The sequence below is a fragment of the Tiliqua scincoides genome, chromosome 10 (assembly GCF_035046505.1).
Source record: "Tiliqua scincoides isolate rTilSci1 chromosome 10, rTilSci1.hap2, whole genome shotgun sequence".
Classification (NCBI taxonomy): domain Eukaryota; kingdom Metazoa; phylum Chordata; class Lepidosauria; order Squamata; family Scincidae; genus Tiliqua; species Tiliqua scincoides.
Window position 1 is genome coordinate 19,244,538 of NC_089830.1, and position 27,816 is coordinate 19,272,353.

The window sequence follows — 27,816 nt, forward strand, 5'->3', positions numbered from 1 at the left end:
GACCGGGCAGCCTCCCAGAACGGCGTGCGTGACGCGCGCGGGCGCGCGCCGCCCCCTCCTCCCTCCCTCTCTCCTCCCGCGCGTGGGGGCGGCCAGACCCTCAGGGGCGGCCCTCAACGGCCAGCCAGGGAGCAGCAGCAGCAGCAGCAGCGGTGGTGAGTGAGAGGGAGCAGGAGCCAGCCTGGAGCGGGCTTACTCAGAAGTAAGTCCCATTGCGGTCAGTGGGACTTACTCCCAAGTAAGTGCCTAGCTGAGTGGAAGGAGGAGGGGTGCAGTTGGTGCTTCACTACCAGCCCGTTCCTGTGCAGGTCTACTCAGAAGTAAGTCCCACTGTAGTCAATGGGGCTTACTCCCAGGTCAGGGTGGGGTAGGAAGGCAGCCTACCAGCTCCAGCCTAGGCAGGTCTACTCAGAAGTAAGTCCCACTGTTGTCAATGGGGCTTACTCCCAGGTCAGGGTGGGGTAGGAAGGCAGCCTACCAGCTCCAGCCTAGGCAGGTCTACTCAGAAGTAAGTCCCACTGTTGTCAATGGGGCTTACTCCCAGGTCAGGGTGGGGTAGGAAGGCAGCCTACCAGCTTCAGCCTAGGCGGGTCTACTCAGAAGTAGAACTACCCACTGTAGTCAATGGGGCTTACTCCCAGGTCAGGGTGATTAGGTTTTGCAGACAAAATAGGGTTGGCTGGTGGCAAGAGACAGTTGTGGGGGGTGAATGGGTTGTTATGAGGTTCTCCTTCCCCCTTCCAAAGAAAAGGGGGGTGGGTAAGGCTACTCTCCCTATCTTTTCAACCCCCCAATGATCGGATTGGGGGGGGGCTGCTGTGCCTTTCTCATCGGTTGCTCTTCACCTTGGCCCCCCTTCCCTTCTCTAAATCATCCTCCCCCCCACCTTTCTTTGCCCAGATTAGACCTCAGTTTTGCCGGATGTCATCTGGGAAATGGGACCAAGTAGCTGGACTTGGGGAGGGGAAAGAAGTGGGGTGAATTGCTCTTTTTGGGGGGAGGGAGTTCCCTTTGAATAAAAACAAACTTTGATGGGGGTGGTGGTGCTGGTGGTGATAATGATGATGATGATAATACTGCTGCCCTGTTTTTTGGAGAGAGTGTTGAGGCTGCAGCCAAGCCTGCTTGCTCCTGAGCCCCATTGAATGCAGTGGGGTTCACCTCTGTCAGTGTTGTGTCTGGGTGTGGGGGTGAATGGAGAGGTGTGTCCATCCTACTGTGTTTTTGCCTTTTAGTGATATTGACTAATTGAGGTTGGCTGGTGGCAAGAATCCATTGCCCTGGGGGAGTGTGGTCCTTGCCTTTCTCCTTTCCATAGAAAAGGGGGTGGGGATTGCCTCTTTTTCTCTTCCCCTCCCCCTTTCGAACCATGTTTGGGATGGGGGGTAGCTGTTGTACCTTCTCCAGTACTTGTTCCTCACCCTGGCCCCCACCCCTTTCCCCCCCAAGTCCTCCTTTCCCCACCCACCTAAGAACAGCCCCACTGGATCAGGCCACAGGCCCATTTAGTCCAGCTTCCTGTATCTCACAGTGGCCCCCCTTTCTTTGCCCAGATCAGATCCCAGTTTTGCCATCTCATCTGGGAAATGGGGACCAAATGGCTAGACTTGGGTAGGGTTACCAGATACAAAGTGGGACAGAGTACCTATACCTTTAAACATTGTAGAGAAGAGGGAATTTTGGCAGGTACAACACAACATGGAAGGGTTTAAAAAAGCTTCACCTGCCATAATTCCCTCATTTATACAATGGTTAAAGGTGTCTCAGTTTGCATCTGGTAACCCAATACATGAGGAGGGGAAGGGTGTGGGGTGAATTCTGGGGAGGAGGAAGAGAGGGGGTTCCTTTTTAAAAAAAATAAAAACAAACTTTGATGTAGGGTGGTGGTGGTGATAGTGATGATGGTGCCCCCTTTTTTGAGTCTTCAAGCTGCATCCCCAAGCCTGCTTGCTCCTGAGTGCAGTGGGGTTGACCTCTGAGCAAGCATGCTTAAGCTTGCATTGCCAGTGTTGGGTCTGGGGTGGGGGTGATGGGAGAGGTGTGTCTAACTGTGTTTTTGAATAAATGGCCTTTCTTTTCCTTTCTCTGAATAAACCTGCATCTGGGATGTGCTTATTGGATCAGTTGCTGCTCTTCTTGGAAGAAACAGTGGTTTCTTTTTCTGATTGAAAATAAACTTGGGATGGGGCTTTTGGTGGTTACACAGCTCTCCAGCCTTCCCAGTTATGGATGTCCTTTTTGTTAGCTTTGTATAGGATCTGAAGAAGACGACCCATACATCATTTTCTATATTGTGGGTGTCAGCCTGTGACATCAAATAGTTTCCTCAGTAAAAACAGAATGGCTTCAAAAGTTCTTTTTTTGGGGGGGGGAGGAGTAATTCTTTGGAATTCTTTTTTAATATATTATGGGTGCAATCCTAACCCCTTATGTCAGTGCTTTTCAGCACTGGCATAGGGGTGCCAATGGGACATGTGCTGCATCCTGCAGTTGGGTGTCACTCATGGAGGCCTTCTCAAAGTAAGGGAACATTTGTTCCCTTAACTCAGAGCTGCATTCCCCTTATGTCAGTGCTGGAAAGCACTGACATAAGGGGTTAGGATTGCGCCCTATGTCTATCAAAAGAAACTTAAGTGTGGGAGGGGGAGTTAATGGTTTTGTTCCTCATTATGCTGGCATGGAAATAGTCTGAAAGCTGGATTTTGTGGGCATTGTGGCCTGGCATTTCAATGCCAGTTAGATCAGATGGGCTCCCTCCCCAATATCTCAAGCCAGGGTGCATCAGATCCTCCTTATATACAGCAGTGTATATAAGAAGCAGAAGTACAGAAGCAGGGCTTCTGTATGTTGTGCTGAAGCATCTGTGCAGGAATGCCTGTATAGAAGGATGGAGGGGCATGATTCTGGTGGTTGGTTCACAATGGACTCTTCAGTCAAGTTAACAGGTGTAGCACGGCATACCCTTTTGATGACTGCACCCCACTTGCCCACCAGAAGTTTCTGAATCACAGCAATTCCTTTTCTAACCACAGACTTATTCAAGTCTTTCAAGTCCTGCTCAGTTCTTACTTAAATATATGGATTGATTGCTTTGTTCTTCAGGCTCAGAGCAGCTTAAAATATGACAGAATCTCACTTGGTCTTTGCAAGAAACATGCAAAGTATTTTGGCTAAGAATAGTGACTTGTCTGATTGTTAGTCATTCCTATGTCTGGAATAATTGAATCTGAGGCTTCTTTGAACTTTCTCTAAGGCTGAAACCAGCCACTACTTATTAGACAAGAAGTTTGAGTCTAATAATAAAACACCTTATTAGAGGTGTTTTATTACCTGATGTTATGCTTTGTCCATAAGGTACTTATAGGGTGGGGATTTCCATTCGTTTTGGTCCCAGTGGGGTACATTCCTGGCTTTTGTGCTACAATTGCTACACCCAACTCTGTTTGTAAAGCCAAATGTGGGTGGCTGGAACACAAATTGGTTAGTTCTTCCATTAATCCCTCTGTTCCGGACTTCTCTCTACTGCCCTTCTGTTGGTTTGACAGGTGTGAGACGGGTTCCAGACTGGTTCTTGTGGCAATCTGTATGGTTCAATACTGGTGTGCGTATGTCATTCTTCTTATCTCAATTATATGTTTGTCTATGCAAATGTCGCAGAAAAACAGTTGGTATCTGATTCTCAAACTGGTTTGCCTGGGGTACTGGTGGGAAGGAATGGAGGTATGCATATTTTCTTGGCACTAAGGGCTAAAATTTAAAGTGTGGATCATCCTTCTGCTAACAGAATTTGAATGCTTCTGTCTACTTTGGGTGGCTTGTCTATAGCTGAACATGGGGGTTACTCGAACCAGGGAGAAAAGAGTGTGCGTGTTTGTGTGTGTGTGTGTGTGTGTGTAAGTCAGTTGTGAAGGTAATCTGATGACAAAACAGTCTCCTTGATTAGATTTTTCTCTTGTGTTGTGTGCCCGTGTGGGATACTTAATAATAACAGAATTGGGGGTGAGTGGGTGGGACTTGCATCCTTTTTTAAAGTTTGGGAAATATCGACTGTGCTTCTTGTGGAGTGTACTTGATCCCACCGCTTTTAGTCTGGCTTTTTCCTGTTGAAACAACTCCGTCGGAAGAGCAGGGTGGCACTCCTGTCTAAAACAAGTGCCATTTCCTGAGTGCAGGATTGCAGCCTACACCTAATTGAGCTGCGCCATGATAGTGATATCTGTGCGTCTGTTTTGGGTCCCTGTTTCCTGAAAGGGAAATACTGTGTGTGGGCAGAATGGCGATGACTCATATGAGACATGCTGTCTTGCAGTCTGGGCATCCCTACAGGTGGTGAGTCTCTGCAGCCTCGGAGAAAGAGGTAGACTGGTTTGCAAATGATGTGACTGGTTCATTTTTAAACATGCACAGGTTGAAGTCCTTGGGGTGTGGGTGCTTGAGTGTTATGCAGGTGCCAGCAGCAATGTAATTGAAATTGAAACATGAAATAGACCTGACTTTCCTTCTGTAGGGTGCAGCTGTGAAAAGTGTCTGCTTGTAATAGGCTTCATGTAGCCTTGGAAAGGTCTGTTAAAAGTTGTCTCCCTCCCCCACCTCAGGCCTATTTACACTGGTATGTTTACTTCTGTAACTTAGGATATATAAGGATTGTCTGCGGAACAATACACTTTGTGTCACCAGGATCAGGTGACTGTCCTGTGCCAGGTACAAGATGTTGAGCGGCTTGGCTGGAGTTAAGACAAATGGCTGTAGGTTAAAACGGAGGCCTTTGTGGGGGTTGGAAAAAATCCCAGATGCTTGGTTGCTGTGGCAGCTGAAAACGTTGGTGGAAGTGTGTGCTATATATTCCAGCAACTCTCTGCATGGGGGTATTTCTGAATCATTTCCAGCAGTCCTGTGATGGGGTCCTCCTAGTCGAAGTATTTTATCTTTGAATGGTATCAAAACATTGTGAACAGGTCACTGTTTGAGGTTATCTGGGAAGCCTTCGGGTATCTCCAATCTTGCTCTCCAATCTTGGCCTGAAAACTCTCCTTTTCCTGGTAAAAAGTCAATTGTGACTCATGAGTTTGCATTGCCCCAGAGGAGCAGAAGTTGGCCGGATGAAAGACATTGTGATGTGCTGTTTGCTTTTGGAGTAAAAGGGAAAAACTTTCTTATGTGTGTGTAGCTTTTTTTTTTTCTTTTTGCCTTTCATAAACAATTTTTCTTCCTAAAACTTGTGTCAGGACTGGAGCCAAGCGCCTTTCAATTAACTGTGAACTGGTGTGTATTCCCCACTTGAGGACTTGTGAAAGTAGATGACACAGATAAGTTGTCCCTTCCCACCAGTCCTGTTCTCTGTACTTGAGATTCCTACCAATTCCCTCCTTTCTCCATCCAGGGCTGTGTGAACTGTTTTTTTTTTAACTTCATGCCTTTTGGCATTGGTGGGGTGGGTGAGTGAGAGGACTGAGCTTGTCAGCCCCCCAAAGCAAGTTTCCCTTGGAGGTTCACCCTCCAGCCTCTTGAACACCTTCCAGACAGAGCGTGGTTGCAAGCGGCAGCCAAGATCAATTCAGAGCTGTGTTCTCCTTGGCTCTTATCCACCCTGCTAAAGTGATTTCTGCACACAGAGTGCTTGTGCTAGTGCTGAGGGTTGGTGGGTGGAGGTTACTGTGAACAGTCTATAGGTACTTAGGAATGGTGTCTCTCCCTGCGCCCCTTATAAAAATGTCAGAATGTGGGGGGAGGCTGTTTCAAAAGGGTTTGAATTTTTCCTTTCTTTCCTCTGCCTCCTTTACCATAGGAAGGCTGTCTGGTTTTTTAGCTGGTGCACCTTTTGGAGAGCAAATTATTGTTCAGCACCTAGTAATTTTTAGGCAGTTCATAAATAAAACATGATGGTATAAGACGTCAGATTTAATGGACCTTCAGTTTGATCTGGTGTGGCTGCTGTTGTGTTTTCAGCTCATCTCAGACCAGTGCTCCCTGTGGGAACAGACCCATTAAATCTCAACTGCTCACTCATTAACCACATGTGCTTCTGTGACCTCCGCCCCTCCACAAGAATTGAAGACAATAGCTCGGGGCCAGCCCATCCATGAGGCTGACCACCACACTCACATAAAGTGGCAGCTTTTCTCCAGCCCCTTGATTGGAAAGGAAGAGGGGATGGAGCACTGGAGGAAGTGCAGAAGAGATGGAGAGTGATGGGCTAGAGCAGGGGTGTCAAACTCATTTCAAACCAAGGGATGAATAGCATTTATGATGCCTGCAGAGGGCTGGAAGTGATGTCATTAGGCAGGAAATAATGTCATTAAACAGGCCATAACAAAAAATAAGCACTTTTTCCTCACTTAGGACCTCATTAGCTGCAAATGACAGAAGAGAAAATATGCAAATCTTGATCATATTTCAAGATATGGGAGAGCCCAATTTTCATGTGGGCTGCCCTTGCAGCAGTAACACCTCAGCACTGCTCAGCAGATGAGAGCCTGAGGGCCAGATAAAAAGATTCCGTGGGCTGCATCTGGCCCCTGGGCCTTATGTTCGACACCCCTGGGCTAGAGTGTCAGATGTGGGAGAAGAAGAGGCTGGTATGTCACCAGGTAAGAGTGGGCAATATATGATGCCTTCCTCAGGCACCAGGAGGTCTTGGGCCAACCCTGCCCCGGCTTTTGCCCTCCACCCCAGAAATATGTGATGAACTGCTTATTAAAAGATAGAGGTTCCATTTGGCTACCACAGGGGCAGGGAGACCCCTCCTTCATAAATTTGCCTGATGAGCTTTTAAAGCTGTTTAGGGCAGCAAGTCCTGGATCAGCAAACTCTGTGAGATGTATTGTATAAAGAAGTACAGTACTTCGCTTTTGTCTGTTCTGAATAATTGGATAGCCCTGCATTTTAATAACTTGAGAGAAGGAGAAACACCTCTCTTTCTCCACTCTTTTCCACATTGTGCCTGTGTAAGATTCTGTCATGCGTCTCTTCTTCCTGGCAGTCTTTTCTTCTCCACTAAATAGCTGCAAGGATTTAGTTTTTCCTGGGGGGGGGGGATTGCTTCAACCCGTTGATCATTTCGCTTTCCTTCTTTATTTTTTTGTTTCCAGCTCTCCAGGATCTTTTTTGAGGTGTGATAGACAGGAGACAGAGCTGAGATGAGAGAGAGAGAGAGAGAGAGAGAGAGAGAGAGAGAGAGAGAGAGAGAGAGATGCACACATGCTTAATAAATAGATTACGTTTTATGGTTGCCTCTGTCCTGTGGATTCTGTGCAAGCTGTAGTACTTTTTCCATAGCATGTACATTTTAGTCCCCAAGAGTCTTGTGGTCTAATTAAAGGGCTTGGGCGATCAGAGGCCAAATAAACTAAATGACGTTAAGGACAGAATTGAAGCTGTTGAGGAGCTTGTCTTTATCCATTCTACCTCTCTGATCTTATTCCTTGCTGACCTCCCCCCCCCCCAATGATAGCCAACAGTTTTCTATCTCACTCTGCTAAAATTGTCAAAGCACACCATCAGTTTTTTGACAAGGCACACCATCCTGCTGCTGGTGGGCTCACATTCCCCCAATGGCTGTAGAAATAAATGACCCTCCCCCAAATCCCCGTGGCGCACCTTGGGACCATTTGCGACACACCAATGTGTAGTAGCACATTTGGTTGAAAATTGCTGGGTTAGGCAATGTTCCTTTGACTTTGTAATGAGCAAATTCTACATTAAAAAAAAAGGCCTGTAAATGTTGCTCTCCTGTACACACTACTACGGGGGACACCTGACTCACAGAGGCTTTAAACTGCAGAAGGATGCTGAGAATGCATGGGAAGCTCAAAGTGCATCTCACCTTCGGCACCTGGCTACTGTTCACCTGCCTTCCTTGTTTACTTATTGACTTTTATGTTGGCATTAAACTGGCATTAAACACAGCAGTGGCAATGTTCCTGTTCCACGTGAGCGGCCCGTGTGCAGCGATGGTGCGTATTGTCACCCAAGTATCCTGCCTGCCATGTTGGAGGCTGTTCCATCTGTGGAAATTGTGCAATTCGTGCCTCTGAAGGTGTGAAAGGGGTTGGGCTTCCCAACCTTGGGGATTACAGCCAGAGAAGCTGCCTGTTACCATTCCTGGCTACATTCCATTGGCTGGGTTTGGCTTGTTGAGCCGCTTGATCAAAATCCACAGGGAGAGTGTGAGACTACCTGGGATCCAATCTGCAAAGCCAGAGGGTGGGAGTCTGTAGTGTTAGCGGCTGGCTTTTCTTCAAGATCCCTTATTATTCCAAAACTTCTAGCCCTTTAAGAAAAATTAGGCACTGATGTTGGATCTTGGCAACAAGTGAGTTGTCTAAGCAACAGGACGCTAAAGGCTGCCTCTCGCTAGGGAGCTGAATCCCAGGGAATCTACCACAGCCTAACCTACAGCAAGACTTGAACTATGCCTCTCCCCAGTGGGATAATGAATGCACTAAGCAGGGGTGAATGGAAGTGGTGCTTGGATAAAAAAAGGCCTGGATAATGGGAGGAGGGGAAAATTGAGAAGGTGGTTCTCAATTTTGGTGGTGGAGCGCCAGGTGGTGCTGTATAGGGTGGGCGAGATGGTTGTGGGGGCTCTGTGAAGACCATTCTGTACTCGGTGGCAATTATATCCCTCTGCTCTTGCAGAGCGTACACTGTGCTAACCTTAGAGGAGAAAATCTAAAACAGTTGCCAAATAGCAAGTTTTTTTAAAAGCGGTGCTATCTTGGCTATGGAGGTACTGACTGCTGGTAGTGATTAACTCCCCATTCTTGTTCTGTACACGTAGCACATTCCTGACCCCGTTCCCTCTCCCCTCCCCTCCCCTCCCCTCCCCGTTTCCTCATCCCACTTTGCACCAGCAGCTTTCCACTTCCTGTTGAAATTGGCTACACGCTTTTTTGGCGTGACACGGCTGGGTGAAAATGCCAGGTTTTGCCTCAGTGCCTTCACTCTCCCTGCACACTGGTTGCAAGCTCTCCTCTCTCTTTACCCTCTTTGATTCCCTCATTGCAGAAACTCCATGGAGTTTGGAGCAAAATGAACGCTGGGCTGGAAGGAGCAGGACATCCTTGATGTTAATCTGAGCCAGCCGAACTGCACAGCCTGAGGTGGGTATCTTTAAATCAATCAATCAATCAACAGTATTTATATACCGCTTTTCAACTAAAAGTTCACAAAGCGGTTTGCAGAGAAAAATCAAATAACTAAATGGCTCCCTGTCCCAAAAGGGCTCACAATCTAAAAAGATGCAAATGAATACCAGCAGACAGCCACTAGAACAGACAGTGCTGGGGTGAGGTGGGCCAGTTACTCTCCCCCTGCTAAAAAGAGGAGCACCCACTTGAAAAAGTGCCTCTTACCCAATTAGCAGGGGTTAAACAACATATTTGCTGAGCTAAATATTATCCATGATAAAGATATCTCCTTTTGCAGTTTGTGTACTTGGAGAGTTAGCAAGCTGTAACCGTTCCCTTTTGGAGGGCCAGTTCCAGATTAGTCAATCTCTCTGTGCTTCTTCATGCTCCTCGTTTTTGCGAGTAGATTGGAGAAAGACTTGAGCACTTGACAGCCCAACAGTGGGGAACAGTTGTGCCTCCAGGGAAGGATAGTTCTTCTGTCGCAGACCTTTTTTTGTAACCTTGTCTAAAAAGTCAACCCTTCTAGTGTGATCTGTATCCTTAAAAAACAAAAAAATCCTAGTTGTATGTCGTGGGAGTCTGTTTCCATGCCACAGAATGTGTGTGTCTCTGTGGATGGGTGCAGGACAGTGAGGTGACAGCAGTAATGTGAGACCTGAGACCTTACACTAGCAGTTCTCCACTGTGTGCTGTGGGGCCTGAGGGGCACTGTGGGGCCTTAGGGACACTGTGCGATGTTCCCGGCAGCCGCCTCTTCTGGCTCTCCTGGATGCCGCTTCTTCGGTCGCATGAGATCTCATGCAACTGTTATAGAATTCAAGATGGCAGCACCCAAGAGAGCTGGGAGAAGAGGGCACTGTGACTTTGAGACCTGCTGCCACACACCTTCAGCTGTGAGAAAGGGTGGGGTGATCTCTGTTGCCCTCTGCTGTGATGCCATTTGTCAGGCCAGCTCAGAAAATTCTGACATTGTTCTGTCAAGCAGCTTGCTTTCCACAGTGTGCGAGAGGGCATTCTCCACTGAGCACCGGTTTCTGGACAATTGCACAATCGTGTCAATAATTATTCAGGAGTGTTCACTAATTCCCTGCTCAACATATCTGTGTTTCTCTTGCTTCTCCTCCTGCTGCCACAGAACACTGTCTGGCTCTTGCGTTCTGGTCCCTGCACTTTCAACAAGGATTGCTAATGGCACAAGCTGTGTATGTAGTAATGCGTTCTCACTTCTGGTCTTGAGGCTAGTAGTCTAGGGGGCATGACAGGGGAGCATTAGACCTGTTAGTGCTACCAGAGAATATTGATACTTTGGTTAGAGGGATGTTCTCCCCTCCTTCCCCACACAACAGCAGAACCAGGGAACATCCCCTAAAATTAAGTGGAGGGAGACTTAGAACAGACAAAAGAAAATATTTCTTTACCCAGCATGTAATTCGTCTGTGGAACCCCTTGCCACAGGATGTGGTGATGGCATCTGACCTAGAAGCCTTCAAAAGGGGATTGGACAGATTGATGGAGGAAAGGTCCCTTACAGGTTACAAGCTGTGATGGATATATGCAACCTACTGGTTTTAGAAGTAGGCTATCTTGAAAACCAGGTGTGAGGGAGTGGCAAGAGGATGCAGGTCTCTTGTTGTCTTGTGTACTCCCTGAGGCATCTGGTGGGCCACTGTGAGATACTGGATACTGGACTAGATGGGCCTTGGCCTGATCCAGCGAAGCTCTTCTTATGTACTTATCTGTTCATCCAGATGAATCCTCCTTGCTCTACTTTACTTTTGAGCTTCTCCTTTCAGACAAACTTGTGAGAATTCCTCCTGCATCTCTTTCTTCCTGCTTCCTCCTTTAACCTTCTCATTGGTTGTGCCTCTTTGCACCTTAAAGGTTACGCCAGCCACATCCACCCTCGGAGGTGAATATTCTGGGTACCTCTGATTGTGTTGTCCAGAAGAAGTATCTTAGTTGCCACACAGCTCCTGTCCGCATTGTATTATGGGAGTATCTGTCAGATTCAGCAAGATCCCAAACCCCCACGCTGACTTCTTGCTGTGTGTAAGGCCCGTCTTCCTCCCCAGACAGAGTTGCCACAAGTGGGTTGCACTCTGCTGGTGAGTCCTTCTTGGCCCCAACGAAAAAGGGGTGAAACAAAGAGGGGGTTGCTGGTTCAGTAACGGGGATCCACAACCTGGCCTCAGAGGTCAGCGGTGGGGAAGGGGTTACTTCACCTTTCTTCCTCCTCCACCCGTCTTGTGGCTCCCTCCTTGGGTTTGCCTCATGGGAACAGACACAGAGCAGATGCAGCAGTCCAAAGACCTCTCATCACAGGCCCCGAGTGCCTTACAAAGCACTGGGATTAAAGGGCCAGGACTGCCCCACAATATGGAGGCCCTTATCCTGTAAGGAACAACCAGGCCCCAGGGACAGCTGGAGGACTGCATGTACAGCTGTGTGCTTACCTTATGGTGCCAGTGGCTGCTCCCCTGCTAGGCTTGCGGTGGAACAGCTGGAGTCCCTGAGATGGTGGGGCAAGTCGAGAAGCAGATGCTTTGCAACTAGAAGAGAAGCAGGTTGGCTGATCAGAATTTGCTGCCATTTTCATTCATACAGGCATCTTGGTGTAAAATGAGACACCCCCACGTGCCCCTCTTATTTTTGTTCCTCCTTCTGCGTGCTTTATTTGTGGGAAAGAGGTATCCCTACTGCCTTTTCCTGTCTGGCTTCTACTGGGGTAGATGGAGGAGTAGCAAGAAGCACCGTTCCGAGTGATTCCCTGTTCTATCCACATGAGTGGAAGCGCATAGTAACACCTTGCTGCAGGAGAGTCGGTTCACAGTCAATTTCCCACAGTTTGTGTGTGGTTGGGGCACAGCTGACACTAACACTGAATTTCAATGCAGAAATGAACAGTAATTGTGAAGCCGAGGTACGGTTACAGTGGTGTGTTCAGGGTGACTTTGACCTGCAGATGCAGACTTGGATTGAGTCAGGATACAAAACTTGGAGGGAAGATCTATCCGTTCCGGAGAAAGGTCCAGCTGTTTATTGCGGTCTCCTCCAAGCTTCAAAGGGGCTCTTAATAAAAGAAGCCTGGGCTAGTAGTTCCTAACCTGTCTGTGTTAACTCTGGCACAAGGTATCCTGATGCCTGAGCAGGCAAACCAAATGTTTATTCCCCCATAGGCAGTGGTGTGCCCTCTGTAGCTGCCTCCACTTCTCCTTCTTTTCTGGTTCTCTTGATTAGTAAAGGAAGAGGGGAATGGAGTAGGGGTGTGAGGATGAGGTGGATAGAGCATGGGAGAGGATCTGTTCTCTGCTGTAGCCCTCTGTTTCCTCCTCCACACTTCCTCTGCTGCTCTGACCACTTGTTTTTGAATCCAGGAAGTGGGGGAAGGAGCAGATGTTGCACTAGGAGATGGGCACGGTCTGCCAATCTCCTGCTTGAGGCACTGCCTCAACTGGCCTTGGGGATGGGATGGCCCTGTCTCTGGGCATCCAGCCTGGGAGAATAGCTCTCTGTAGTGAGAAAGTGTGGGCTAAAGCATCTTAAATCCAACTTGGGTCAAATTATGATAATGTCCTGCTGGCTCGCTTGGGAGATGCTGAGTCTTGCGATGGAAGATTTTGGCTTCCTGAAACACGCTTAGTCACGATCTTTGCTTGATTACGTAGTGTGGGCCTCTCGAGCCACAGCAGAATCGCATGCCAAAAATACTACACTGTCAACAGCCAACTCACTTTGTGGCATTGTGCTTTCCACACAAATTAAGCGCAAGGAAAAGACTTTGATGTTGTAGCAAGTGCCAGGCACGTCGGCCTGTTGCTATGGGCTGCATTCTGCTTTCTAGAACAGACCTTGAGGGTGCACAGTTCTAAAAGGTGGATCAGAGGGGACAGCGAGACTCCAGGCATTCACGGCAAGATCATGTGCAGGCACAACTGTACATGTGCCATTTCCTGGTACTGGGGAAGCTGGAAGTGGAAGGAAAGGACTAGGGTAGCTTTGCAGAGTTGGGCAGAGAAAGGAATTGAAACAGCCTGTCGCAAAAGCTCAGGAAGAATAATAGTAGATTCAGAGGTAAGGTTGAGGAGCCTCATTGTTGTGAAGTGGATGCATAGAAAACATCACTCTATTCCTTGGCTTGGTGCACAGATACTAGTTCACATGTGTTGGAGAAGCTCAGTGTATTTAATCTGACTCGCACTTCCTACTCAGTCTCCTTGCTTCAGCAAGCCTTGCGTCACCTAAAGAAAAATCCCTTTGCTTCATAAACCTCCACCTTGCACAGGGTTTACCTTTCAGGTAACCTGTTGGGCCCTTCCTGTGGGTGTCAGTCACCTCCCAGGCAGAATTCCTTTTCTCACACCCTTGTCAGAAATGCACAGGATACAGATCAACACGATCGCAGAGAAACCTGATGGGAGAGTTGAGTCCTCTTGCCCTGGTTCTGCCTTTCCAAGGGAGGCAGTTTGGGAACCTGTTTCTCCAGGTAGTTTCTTGAGGGAGGGGCTGTCAAGCTTTGAGTCAGCCTCTGAAAAGTGTCTTGCTTGGGGAGGAGGAGGAGCCAACAGTGGATGAACAGACATGTTTCCAGGGGCTCCTGAGAGACAGTCTATTTCCCCCCAAAAAACTGTAGGTCTGAAGAGGATCTGAAGATCTTTATCAGGAGAGATTAGATCTTTCCACGGTGCAGGTACCAGAGATTTTGAAAGCCTGATTTTGGGGGGGGGGGGGGCTTTCTTCTCGGAAACCTAATCCTCAGGGACAGTATTGGGGCAGATGTAGTGTCTGCAATCATGGTGCTGGCTCCGTGCTAAGATACCATATGAAAGAAAAAGGCATGAAGCGTAAAGTTTAAGTTGGAAATTTAAGATAAGTATGTGTTAATATTGTCCCCGGCTCTGATTGACTGATTTGGCTAAAAGCCCTGGATACTGAAGGCGTTAATGAGAAACATTTTAAGGATGTTGAAAGTGCTCTTTGTAGTGGAATAAATGAGTCATAGATTATAAATATAGATATAATTTGATGTATGGACTAAAATCCAGAATTACTTGTGGACATAATTTTTATTAGACTTGAAAGAGTTTTGTCTCCTTGAGACTGTTTCTTTCGTTTTGTTTTTCTCCATTAATCATACTGTTATCTGTAAGAAAAATTCAAAAAATGTCTGACTGAAAAAACGTGGTGGAAGTAAGGAGAATAATATGCTGTGGACATCTTGTGGATCAGAGAGAAATTGCAAGATGGAGCCTGTTCCAGATATTTGGACTCAAATGATCCTCAAAAATTTGGAAAAATTGCTCACAATGAGAAGACAGCAGTTGAGTTGGTCCTTGCAGATTCAAGCCAATTTAAAGACTCTCTCTCAACAGATAGATGTGTGCAAGGAGCAATTGGAAGATGTGAAGAAAACAGAAGATAAACAGAAGGAGAAAGCGGAAAAGATGATGGTGAGGGATGAAATCATCGGAAGAGTGGATACAGAAATTAGAGTGGAAAATCAACAGGATCTAGAGGGGATGCTGATGGAGATTGAAATAGAGAAGATGGACAGAGCAACATGGGTGCACAAATTACAAAATTTGTTGAAACAAGAAGAAAACATATCCCAGTTAGTTGGAAGAATGAACAAGCCCATACAAGAAAGTGTGGGTTTATTGGATTCTGTTATGGAGATAAATTATTAAAGATATTACAGGAGAAAAAATGGAAAGAAATGAGGGTTAAAGAAAATTGGGAGGATTTTATTTAGTTAATAACTGGTTTAAATTTACTTAAAAAATAAATATATACGAAATTGATATATATGAATTAGAATGAATTAGAAAAAATAGCTGGAAATGTTAGCATGTGGATGAATGGTTTTACAGGTGGTTATTATGTTAAAGAGAAAAAAAATGTAATCAGATTGGAGAATTAGATTGGAGAATGGTGAAGAACATATTATAAGAGATTGTTGGTTTTATTATAATTTGGAAATTAGATTATTATTATTTGATATTAATGAGTAATTGAACTAGTTGAGATGATAAAAAGTGAATATTTAGAAAAGATATTACAGGGAATTAGGAAAATATATTTGATATAAGAAATATATAAATGAGTAGAAGAGTTAGAAGTAGATGGAAGAATTGTTTTATATGTTATGCTTTGGTAATTTGATTATTTTGTTTTAATATTAATGAGTAATTAAAGTAAGTTTATGTTTGATAGAAAGTGAAAATTTAGAAAATATAGTACAGGGCATTGGGGAAAATTTAGTATATATTATATAAATAAATGGATAAACTAATAAGAGGCAGAAGTAGATGAGTAGTAGATTAGGAGATATAGTATGATTAATGAGTAATGGTATATGGTAGTTAGCACTCCTAAATGTATGCTATATGTTCGTATGTCTGTGTGTGTTAATTAAAAATAAAAGTGTCTTGCTTGACAGCATCCTTGACATTCCTCAATCAGGTTGTTTGATATGAAAACAAGGGGTGGTGATGGCAAATCTTACTTGGTTGTTTCTTGTTCAGCCCTTTAGGTTCTCTTAAAAAAAAAAAAGCAGCTGGTTATCTTTTATTTGAGTTGCTATTTGCTCAGTCCCTGTAGATCAAAATCATTTAGGTTTGGAGCAGACAGCAGAAACTCTAGGCCAGCGATTTTCAGCCATTTTCATCTCACAGCACACTGGCAAGGTGCTAAAATGGTTAAGGTACACCCATCAGTTTTTCTGGCAATTGACAAGGCAGGGGTTGGACTAGATGACCTATTAAGTCCCTTCCAACTCTATGATTCTAAGGCACACTGTGCTGCCAGTGGGGGCTCACATCCCCCAATGGCCCTACTAGTGGATGACTCTCTCCCACAACACATCTACAGGTAATCCGTGGCGTACCAATGTGCCATGGCACACTGAGAATCGCTGCGTTAGCTTTTGCTTTTGCCCTCAAGCTCTCCTCCTCAGTCCTTGCGGTTTTCTGAAACTGGCTTCCCTTCAGTTGAGTGAGGGAGGCAGCCTGTGATGGGAAAAACTCAGAATGCACATGGGGTAAGAAACCCACTTTCTTTGCATAGGGTTCCGTTTCTCCCCTTTGCTTGGTTCCCTTAGGCAGACTTGGCTAAGAAACCCAGTGGGCCAGAGGCAGGTCCGTCATAACTGTGGGGGGACCCCAGCAGGTATGTTGGCTGGGTGGGGGCAGGCGGTTGGACTAGATGACCTGGAAGGTACCTTCCAACTCTGTGATTCTAACTGTTAGTAGGATGTGAAATGGAGCTGTGTTTGGTGGATTTCTTGAAAGGAACTTTTACTTTCCTGGAGGGAGCTGCCCACTCATGATAGCTAATAGTTGATGTAGCACCTGTTAAGGAGCAGCCTGTATCTCATTCTGTGATATAGGTGGTTTATTTCTACTCTTTTTGTCCTTCTTTAAAAATCAGGAGAGGGTCAGTCTGATAAAAGGACTTGCTCATGACCGTGTAAATTCTTAGGGAGTTTATGGCTGTGTTGTGACTCTTTGCTCCCAGATCCAAGTTCAGCATAGGCTCCCTTCATTATGGCTATGAGTTCTCTGGGAAGTAGTTGGCAGTGACACTGTTGAGAAGATCAACCTTTGAAGTTCGCCCTGTAGATGGGAGTGGAGGCGGTTTGGGAAGGGCCAAACCCTGAGACTCTGCTTCTGTTTACTGTGCCATTTCTTTAAAAGGAGAAAAGTCGAGCATCTTCTATTTTGTTGGAAGGTCCTTGAAAGGTGATAGTGGGTGGCAACAGTTTCTGGAACCTGCTTTTTTTTCTTTGCTTACTTTTGAGGTATTAAACCACACCTGTCCAGCTTGTTCCCCAAGAAGGCTACGGCCCTTTGCTCTGCCAAAGTCTGAACGCCGGCAAAATAGCTGGCGCAGACTTGATAAGCCCCATTGTGAGACTTGGGGCTTTCCCTGGGGGAACGGGACAAGATCTCAGGTGGCTTCCTGGTGCCTGCTGGATACAGCAGTTGCCACTTTGGTGCTGCTGCTCCATTGGGCACTGGGAAGCTGAGGATTGGGCTGTGAGTCTGTGCTTCCACCACTTTCTGATGCGTGGGGTCGACGAGGCCTTAGTTACTCCTTAGGTATTCTGACTCTGCTGCACTCGTAGCTTGGGTTGCCTGCTTGCAACCCTTTGAATATATATAGACACTTCCTACGTTATGGATGGTTGGTGCTTTCATGCAGGCTCAGTACATCCTCTGGTGAGGTGCTTTTGTGCAGTTGCAGTGGTGCTGGTCCAGCAAGAACTAGATGGTTCAAGTTATGTATGTTCCAACAAGTACGTACAGACCCTTGGAACCTGATCTGTACAGTAGTAGGGGTTTTATGCCTTGATACAGCAGCAGCCAAGGCAGCTGCTGCCCCCCCCCAAGCTGGCCCCGTTGTTCAACTCCTTGCCTCGTCTCACGTTCACCAGTGACGACCTTTCTTGCAGTCAAGGTCTGCTCTGGTTTCTACCTCATTTGTTTCCGACAAAGCTGGGGGATTCTGAGCTGTGTCAGAGACTGTGTATGGAAGCAGGCCTGGGTTGAGTGTCCCACAGTAATTAATACGAAGAACTGTGCAAAGAGTGGGGGAGGGCAGTTCTAGTTTCAAGGCATCGCAGGTGCCTGTTCTGCAGGAAGTGAAACTGCCTGTTGTGCAAGGCGAAACAGATCTCAAGGAAGGGAATGGGTGGGTTAAGCAGAGTTTCCAAATAAGGTGGGCCCTCTGTATCCACGGGGGATCCGTTCCAGAAACCCCTGCGGATAGTGGAATTGTGGGGGGCTGGCACAGTGCCACAATTACTCACCTGGAGGTCATGCTGGCTTCCCAGTCTCCTTGGAGGGCCTCCTGGACGTGACCGGAAGCCTCTTCTGGTTGTGTTTGGAAGTGTTCTAAGACCTAGGGAGGCTGTGTGCAGTGTCCCTGTGCCTCAGAACACCTCCAGCCATGACCAGAAGCCTCTGGTGTGATCCAGAAGTAACTTCTGGTCACGTCCAAGAGGCCCTCTGTGTCCCTCTACCGCACAGGCTTGGGGTCTGTGTATTCTCAAATCCATGGATGCCGAGCCTGCAGATAAGGAGACCTCCTTAAGGAGGTCTGTTGGCCCTGGAGACTAGCTTATGTGCACGGACACTCTCTCTCCCCATGTGCCTTGATCTACCCGAGACTGCTCCAGTGCACTTGGTTGCTTCAGGCAGGAAAATCACCATGTCCCAAGAAGGATGCTTATTGGGGCATTGGTGTATGGTGTTTTGACATTGAATGACCCACCGCCAAAGGTGATAAAGGCACCCTAACATTGACACTGGAGTTCACGAACTGCTGGTTCTGATAAGGTTCCCAGCAACAAAAGGCAATCATTTGCCAAATACTTTAGCTGTTCACATGGAAGCGAGTAAGTAATAGAAGTTTGTCCTTGATTCCCAGCTAGCACTGTGCTTCTTGGTGACCTTGAGGTGCTTTGATGGTTCTGCCAGCTGGGCAGCAACTTATGTGTTTGCATGTTCACACAAATGTGTCAGAAAAAGGCCAAAGTTGACTGCTGGCACCTGCCATCACAAACACGAAACTTTCCCATAACGGTCTGGTGGTTCTTAGCCTTTATGGTGGCAGTGACATCCCAAATTGGTGTTCTCGCAACAGAGAAGAGGGTCTTCTTCAGTGTGGTTGCAAATGCTGAGTGATTTGTGATCTGTTTCTGTCTCTTTTCAGTGGATGCTTAACCCTAGAACAGTGTTTCTCAAACTGTGGATCAGGACCCACTAGGTGGGTCGCAAGCCAATTTCAGGTGGGTCCCCATTCATTTCAATATTTCATTTTTAATATATTAGACTTGATGCTACCATGGGATATGACTGAATTTGGGGAAATGTTACAGACCTTAATTTTTAACAAGGTTTATATTCTTTTAACAATGATAGTAAATGGGACTTACTGCTGGGTAAGTGTGGGTAGGATTGCAGCCTAGAATTGTTAAAAATGTTCCTGCTTCCAGTCATGACATCACTACCAGTGGGTCTTGACAGCGTCTCATTCTAAAAAGTGGGTCCCGATGCTAAATGTGTGAGAACCACTGCCCTAAAAGCTGTACTGGCAACCTGACCAGCCTACAGTGACGCACCAAATCCTACTGCTTAGACTTCTGGGATTCCACAGATTTGTGCATGGGTATCCCTTCTTCCTTTTCCCCATGACTTCCCCTAATGCAATGCATGCCTTTTAATGAACTTACTGCTGCCAGGTTTATGAGGGTGGGGCTCAAGAGCCCTCACTCCATTATTGCACTCTTGGCTCGGATATCTCATCTTGAGGTTTCCTGGGCAATTTCCTTGTTCCTTCTTGAACATTAAAAACTGGCATTGCTCCCGGGTCCCTGTTGTATTCGACAGGGTGTCGCCTGTCATAACTTCTGGCAGTAACATATGCTGTGGGGAGTGTACTGGAAACCTGCGTCAAGAATTATTCTCATTTTATAGCTATGGCACCCGCCCTTCTGTGTTGCAATCCATGTTCTCATATTCCCATTCTATTACCTGCCATGCTCCATGCCATGTCAGAGGCAGTTTGTACTAGGGTGAATTCTTGGGGGCAGGGGGAAAGATAGTGACAGCATTATTTAAAGATTAATGGTGTAGTTAGTGGGTCAGAGGGCGGGCTTGTGTTTGGTGTTGGTGGGAGATACGGGTTCAAATCCTAGCTCAGCCATTAAACACACTGGGTGACCCTGGGCTAGTCACATGTACTCTGCCTACCTGGTAGGGTGGTTGTGAGGATGACATGGGAGGGTGGGATGGCTGATGCAGTATGTCTTCCTAAAGGCCTTGAAAGAAGGTGGAGGTACAGCATTACCTTGACTTTCATCCACTTGACTTTCATCGCTTTGCTCTTTCAGCAGTTTTCAATTCTATCCACGTTTCAAATTCTGTCCATGTGCTTTCCTCTTTCACCCTGTTTCACCCAACCTTCCACAACATTCATCGAAGTTCTTAAGTTTATTATTATTTTTTGAAATACCGGTTTATTTAGGTTTTGCGCATGTTCACGTGTGCTACGTAGTTATTGATGTTTTTCGCCTATCCATAATACATTTGCAAGCTAGATGAGGATATGCTTTGACATTCATCCTTTTTTGACTTTCATCCATACTCCGGTCCATAACCAGAAAAAAGTGCAAGATATTGCTGTAGTGATGAATAAAAGGATAAGAAATAATTTTTTCTTGCCTGACAACTGTGATGCTATTTTTGATCTGTAGCTGCCTGGCTCCATTTTTGGTATTTCCTGAATTTGGGGATGGGGGGAATAGTCAGTTAGAATCTTTTCTCTCTCCTCCCCCCAACACATTTTTCTCCACCAGGTGTTTTGACATGATATTCTCCTGTGCCCGGATCCCCTCCCTCCCCCACCGCTTCTCCTTTCCTGCGACTAAGGGTTCCTATGCAACCACTGAGGCAGGGAGGTGAAATTGGCTGCTCTGTGTGGCCACACACCTGCTTGCATGCTAAAGTCTGCAGTGAGGCAGTGCTAGTGCATATAATGATTGGTTGGGTCAAGATCTAGATATGCCATGGGGAAGCTATCTAGAAAACTTGCCCTGCTCTTGGCTTCTTGCCTGCATCATGCGCACAAGCACATGAATAGGAAACAGTGGTTTTTGGCTTGCATCCCAGCTGGTAGGAAGGTTATCTGTGGAAAGGTTGGGTTAACTCATTTAAAGAATTTGAAGTCTATTGAAATGCACATGAGAGAAAGCATACGTTGTGTTTTAGATGATGGGCATATGTCTGTGTTGCAGGTGATGCCATCCTAGGAGAGGCATTCCCTCATCTCTCACAGAATGCCTCTTCTAAAATGGCAGCCATTGCCTGCCTGTTTTTTTTAAATCTGTAACCTGATGAATCAGGGCGATTTTTTAGCTGTGTCTTTTAATCTGATGAATTGACAGAATGTTGACCCTGACCCTTAATTTCTTCTTTTGCTCCTGGCAGGTTACCAGCTTCAGCCACCGCTGAGCCCAGCTGCACCATGGATAGATGATTTTGGCCCCGCCCCCGCCATGCTGCAGTCACGTGCCCGCTACCTGCTGCTCTTCCTGGGGGTGCAGCTGGTGGTGATGGCCCTGCTGTACCGCGAGGGCTACCGCAGGAGAGTTGCCTATTTCTTAGGCATCTTCTACAAGGGGGGCACATCGACTCTGTTGGGTAGCCTACACAACGTCTCACTGTCGGGGGATGTCTACGCAAACCTGAGCCTGATCGCCCGGCCCCCTTTGCCCCAAGAGGACCTTCCTTATTGTCCTGAGACATCTCCTTTCCTTGGTAAGGGAGTTGGGAATCCTATGTTCTTTTGAAGTTTTGGGAAGGAACTAGGTTTTGGGTTTTCTCCCAGAATTAGCTGGATCAGATGGCACTGCAGGAATAGATGCACAGAACCTGCAAATTACTCTTTCAGTGCAGATTTTTAAACCATTTTAGCTCAACATTGCACATACGCAATAGGGGCCAAATGTGTACACTTGTGGGCTGGGCAGAACGGGTTAAGTGACACTGAACTCTCCATTGGCAAGCCAAGGATACTGAACACAAAAATGATGGAGTCTGTTTTCAGTTGACTTGGTCAAAATGAACCTGCCTGATAACTCTTCCAGTTTGGTGACCCCTTTTCATATTCTTTTGCCATCTGAGTTGTCGTGGGTGGGACAGAAAGCAGGCCTTCTCAATTACAGCAATACCTTGACTTTCATCCACTTGACGTTCATCGCTTTGCTCTTTCGTTTTCAATTATAACCACATTTCAAATTTCGTTCACGTGCTTTCCTCTTTCATCCAGTTTCATCCAACCTTCCACAATGTTTGTCCATGTTTTTATGTTTATTTTCCTTTTATTTCTGTTCATTTATGTTTTGCATGCATTCACATGTGTTATGTAGTTATTCAGCATTTTCCACTGGCCACAATAAATGTGTAAGCTAAATAAGGCTATGCTCTGACATTCATCCATTTTTGACTTTCATTCATGCTCTGGTTTATAACCAGACGAAAGTGCAAGGTATTGCTGTATGTCCAGATTATGGAATAGTCTGTCTGAGGAGGTACACCTGGCCTCATCACTGCCTACTTTCTGTGGAGCAGTGAAGACTGTTTTATTCTAGTGCGCTTTCCACTGATATTGTACCTCAGAATGTCAAATGGATTCTCTTTTACATCCTATACATATTGCTTTATATAAATATAACCCATCTATATGTGTGATTTTGTTTATATGTGAGGTGCTTTGTGTTCAAAGGCAGGATTATTGCAATAAATAATGCCGGTTAGTGAACTTGTTTGCTGATGAAGAGCTCAGTGTTGCCCCAAAGCTTGCATCATCTTCACACTCCTAACTGATCTAGTGATGGAGAACTTCATGGCCTCGTTGTTGCCTGTTTTGCAAAGCAGCAGCTTGTGAGTGCTGGCAGGATGCTCACAATTGTCTGTGAATTTCAAGAGAGTGGTTCTTTATGCCCAGTGTTCTTCTCTGGTTAGGTATTTGGCATCTGATAAAGTGAAAATGGTTCACAGAGGAACATATGTATGAGTGCAATTCTAACCAACTTTCCAGCACTGGCATAGCTGTGTCAGTGGGGCATGTGTGGCATCCTGAAGTTGGGTGGCAGTCACAGAGGCCTCCTCAAGGTAAGGCAATGTTTGTTCCCTTACCTCAGAATTGCATTGCCCTTAGCTTGGTGCTGGAAAGTTGGTTAGGATTGTGCCCTAAGTATATAAGAATATAGGAACTGAGCATGAGAGTAACCTTGTATGGTCTTTTTAATACAAAATGAAAAGTGTTTGATTAGAGTCGGGCATTGCTAAGACTGCAATCCTAACCACACTTTCCTGAGAGTAAGCCCCATTGAACAAAATGGGACTTACTGCTGAGTAGACCTGGTTAGGATTGTGCCCGAAGTCAGAGTCTTGGTCTAGCTAGCTCTAGATTGTCAACAATCTAGGTTTTTTTTTTTTTCCCTTGCTCCACCTGGAAATGCCTGGACTCAAACCTGGGATCTTCTGGATGCAAACCAGGTGTGCTTCCACTGAGCAACAGCCTTTCCCCATGTCTGCCGAGGATCTTAATATTCAAATCGCCTCCGTGGATCGGAATCAGGATTGCAAGAGCTGTTTGCCAGACTTCCCAGTTTGCTGTTGGGAGTGCTCTGATCTTTTATGATTTCGGCAGATGCCCTTGGGAGTTTTAGTGGTGGCAGTCAGGTCCCATTTTAGATACAGACCTTGTGAGGAGGGTGGAGTGGGGGGGGGGAAGTTTACTTCACAAGTTGTCCTGTTTATAAGGTGCAAATATGTGTCTGTTCCTTGCTGATTCCATTTTTCTGCCAGCCAACAATGGACACATAAGCAGTCTTATGATGAGAGTCTTTTCCCACCTTAAAGACAAACCAGAATCGGCTTTCTAGCTGCTGCAGAACTATTGCTTTTGTTGTTGTTGCAACAGAAGTTATAACTAGAAACAGCTTTCTGTGCCCTTGCAGTGGAGTAGATGTGCTGGAAGTGTTATGGGTTGTTTAAATGATCAACAGCTGCATACCTTGATGCCTTGCATACTATCTATTGCTAAGCCCCACGTTCCAAACAGTCCATCTGACCTGCGTATGAGTTGTCACTACTTGTGTTTGGAAGTCCAGGTCACCACAGGTATCATCCCCCTGGTCTTGGTGTGCCACACACTGAGAGGGAATCTGATTTGCTGCCTCTTACCTGCAGGAGGTCCCATCCGGGTAACGTTCCCAGCAGGGTTGTCTCTGGAAGACATTGTGCGGAAAAATCCCTATGTGAGCAAAGGAGGGCGCTACCACCCTCCCGACTGCGATTCCCTCCACAAGACGGCAGTCATCATTCCCCACCGCAACCGGGAGCAGCACCTCAAGTACCTGCTGTACTACCTGCATCCTTTCTTGCAGCGGCAGCAGCTCAACTATGGCATCTACATCATTCACCAGGTCTGTGGGGGTGCAAGGCAGGAGTCTTGAAAATCCAGGAACGGGCACCTCCTGTCCATACAGCATTAACCTAGGAAGGAGGCGAGATCTGGGGCAGGGAGCGCTGATGCAGGAGTCGCAGGTCTTGGCAGTTTTTCCCCAGTTGTAGGGAACTCTGGAGGGTACTGAGGCCACTGCCTACTCTCCAGATCTTATTTCCCTCCTGTTGGGAGAAGAGGGGGCAGGGCAGCAACTCCAGGGCCCTGCTCTTGTAGGGAATGGGGAGTGCTCACTGGAGGCCTGGCAAGACAATGGGAAGGGGTTGCCCAGGACATATCTTGCAGCAAGTGGAAAGCAATTATTCCTTCCCAGCCAACGTTGCAGGGATATGTGGCTTCCCTCATGAATTTGGATGCTCTAGGGCAGTAGTCTTCAACCTTTTTTCGTGCCATGACCCCAATAAAATAAATCTGGGGGCCCACCGCTGATCATATCCCCCATCCCGGACTCAATCCACCTGCACCATTTCCCCCTACTTCTGGTGTCTTCACAACAAACCTGTGAGATAGTGGCCTGAGCACGGCCAGCTTTAGGAGCTGCACTGCCAAGATAATGAGAAGAGGCTGTGCAGGATTATATCAAGATAAGGCAGTACCATTATTGGATTGGATCCAAGCCCTCTCTTGCAGTCTTAGCAAGGTTGCCACGACCACTCAAATGAGGCTTCACAAAGCAAAGGTTCCCACCATAATGCAGATGTAGAATGGCGATTGGGGGTGGGGACTGAAAGGGGAGTAGCAACCAATGGTTGGCGTTTAGCAAAGTCCTTGAAGAGGAAGCAGATGAGCTGGGAAATCTTTGTTGTGGGCAAATGAGGACCTGCTGGAGCGAAGTCCATGAAATGAAGAAAAGCAGGATGCAAATTAAGTCTGTCCAGGTGGCTTGGTGCTGGAGGAGCCATCAGGCCTTTAGGACTGAGCAGGAAGCAAGGGCACCACATGAATACAATCTTGTACAAGCCACCATCCTGAATGAGAGTGAGCTTTGTAGGGAAACTAGTGGGAATGTGAAAATCTGGGAAGCATGGTGTCTGTGTAAGCATGTGTGCTGCCCTATGACTATCCCGTCCCCTCCCTCAGGCTGAGAACTACACTTTTAATCGGGCCAAGCTCTTGAATGTGGGCTTCAAAGAAGCCATGAAGGACGAGGACTGGGACTGCATGTTCTTCCATGATGTGGACCTCATTCCTGAGGATGACCGCAACTTGTACATCTGTGACCGTTTCCCCAAGCATGTGGCAGCTGCCATGGACAAGTTTGGTTACAAGTAAGGTTATTGGGAGACTGGTTTCTTTCCGGGGGACTGCTTCTCTCTGCCCTTCCCCCAGCTTTCCTCAGTAAGGCCTAAAACTAAGGAGTACCAGTGTAGTGCAATGGTGTTAATAGGAGTGGAGAGGCTGGAGTTCAGATTCCCACTCAGCCATGGAGCTTGCTTGGGTGACTTTGAGCTGAGTTACATACACTTGGCCTTGACCCTACCTCAGAGTGACTGCCAGGGCTATTTTGAGGGTGGGAGAGAGAACATTGCACATTGCCCTGAGTTCTGTGGAGGAAGGGGTGAGATAAAAATGGAGCTTGTTAGTGTCCAAATGTAGCTAAGTGCAGGCTGGGTGTGGAGGAGGACATGATGCTTATGACTGGTGGATTACCTAAAAATAAATGTCCATTAAAAACAAAATTATTCTGGCAGGCTTCCCTACAAGACTTACTTTGGAGGGGTTTCGGCACTCAGTCCAGAGCAGTACATGAAGATGAATGGCTTCCCCAACAACTACTGGGGCTGGGGAGGTGAAGATGACGACATTGCCGTCCGGTAAGTATTTTCCTGACAGGTGTGTCCACTTTCAGCCATTCAGCATCAGCAGCCCATCTCAGGGCTTTAGTTCACTTGGAGGTGGGTTAACCCCCCCCCCCCAAATGTGCAAGGGACAATAGTGCAGCTGTGGAACAGAACCATAGGAACGGGCTCCCAAGTCCTTTCCCTTGGATTACGGCACAGGTTCTGTACAGACTGTAGATCTTGGCAAGGAGAGAATGGGTGAGATGAAGGCAAAAGCGAGGGTGCCTGAGTATGCTTGGTTGAAAAATGTCATTAAGTGAAACAGAGCCGCTTTGAAGGCATTGAAGTCACGCATGGCGTGGGTGTGCCGTGGCCACAGGGAAGAATGCGGGATTGTGCAGATACATCATACAGGCCCCTGCTGACACTATCACTTCATCTTAGGGTGGCACTGAGTGGGATGCTCATCTCTCGTCCATCTATTCAGTATGGCCGTTACCGTATGATCAAGCACGGGCATGACAAGGGCAACGAGCAGAATCCTAAAAGGTGAGTGGCTGGGGGAAATACGTGAAGAAACTGGGTCTGGACCATCACAGACCATGTAGATTGGTCCCCTGCAGAGCTGGCAGCAGGTCTGAGCTCTCCTGCCTTGCAGTCTCCATCTGCAGAGTCTCTAGGCTCTGGTGCATCCCATCTCCAAGATGAGGGACTCTTGCTGAACAATTTGATTTACATTTGTGTTAAGCTTGAGATGGTGAAGTCTCTGATGCTGATTTGCCCAGCTGGTCTGGTGCCACGGAATCAGACGGATTCCGGATTGAGTAACGGATCAGTTACTCAAGGAATAAAATAGTCAGTTTGGCTGGGCTTAAAACAATCACATATGATAGGCTGAGTGCTAGGAAGGGGTCTTGAAATGTAAGGAAGTTAAAATCAGGGAGCCCACAGCAGTTAGAGGAAGGATTACCTTGCTTGCTTTCATGCTGCAATTTTCCTTACCTGCTATGTATTCAGGTGCAGATCTTTCTCCCTTGCCTACTCACACCCTTTCCACCAGTAATGTGTGGTCTCTTCCCCCAGTCCCTTCAGCTCAATGTCTCCACTGCTTTTTAAGCCACCCTGGCTCTTGACCAGCAGTGTTGTATCTCTACTCGCCTTTAAGCACTGTGGGGTTCTAAAGAAGCACCTTGTTAAACCATTATAAGCACTCTTGTGCCACCATGAAATTTTGCTATACTTCAGCTATGGAAAACCCATGATTGTGCATCCTTCTCCCTGCCCCTTAACCATGTTGCAAACATTCAATATACAGTTTTGTGTCATTTGAAATATGTAAAAAAAACAACACTGATGCATGAACCTTGGGACCTGCCGCGGGGGGAAGAAGGGGAAGCAGGAAAACTGTTCTGGCCTCAACTTCTTCCTGCAAATTTTCTTACAGGTTTAATTTGCTGGCCAAGACACGGCGATCGTGGAAGCAGGACGGGATGAACACCTTGGAATATCAGCTGCTCTCTAAGGAACTCCACCCGCTCTACACTAACATCACCGTCTTCATTGGCACTGAGAAAGGAATGCACCACTCCACATGATGCGGTTGCCACAAGGTGGCATGGGAACAGGGGGGCCTGCCCTGGCATTGCTCCTGGATGGAGAGAACCAAAGACGCCAGTGGAGACAGAGCCCTGGACTGCATGCCGCTTGCCATGTCCACCAAGGTGCTAAGGGGGCTGCAATCCCCAGAATGAAGGGGGGGCTCCACCCAAGACATTTTTTCTTCCTGGAGTTTTTATCTGGGCGGGGTGGGTGGGCTGGGGGGGTGCCTGATTTTCTGGAACTTGACTTGTATGGGGGGGGATGCCTTTCTTTCA

At 46.9% G+C, this 27,816-nt stretch overlaps 1 protein-coding gene across 8 annotated transcripts; it reads left to right on the forward strand.

Annotated features, from left to right (window-relative positions):
- Positions 1–21: 21 nt before the first annotated feature.
- LOC136661608 (beta-1,4-galactosyltransferase 3-like) lies at positions 22–27,743 on the forward strand. 8 transcript variants are annotated; one of them, XM_066638927.1, is made up of 9 exons: positions 66–155; positions 9,007–9,101; positions 18,843–18,918; positions 21,119–21,448; positions 23,888–24,123; positions 25,242–25,429; positions 25,853–25,975; positions 26,387–26,491; positions 27,387–27,743. In XM_066638927.1, the coding sequence occupies exons 4-9, from the start codon at positions 21,187–21,189 to the stop codon at positions 27,535–27,537; spliced, it is 1,065 nt and encodes a 354-aa protein (XP_066495024.1). In that variant the 5' UTR covers positions 66–155; positions 9,007–9,101; positions 18,843–18,918; positions 21,119–21,186; the 3' UTR covers positions 27,538–27,743. The 8 variants fall into 8 exon arrangements, with proteins under 8 accessions (XP_066495032.1, XP_066495024.1, XP_066495030.1 ...); XM_066638929.1 differs by lacking the exon at positions 66–155 and adding an exon at positions 161–202; XM_066638928.1 differs by lacking the exon at positions 66–155 and adding an exon at positions 216–320.
- The last annotated feature ends 73 nt before the right edge of the window (positions 27,744–27,816 follow it).

Coding starts and splice junctions, on each gene's coding strand:
- LOC136661608 (XM_066638935.1), top strand. CDS start 21,187: ATGCTGCAGTCACGTGCCCGCTACCTGCTGCTCTTCCTGGGGGTGCAG. Junction 25,430..25,852: donor ATGGACAAGTTTGGTTACAA/GTAAGGTTATTG, acceptor TTATTCTGGCAG/GCTTCCCTACAAGACTTACT. Junction 26,492..27,386: donor AACGAGCAGAATCCTAAAAG/GTGAGTGGCTGG, acceptor ATTTTCTTACAG/GTTTAATTTGCTGGCCAAGA.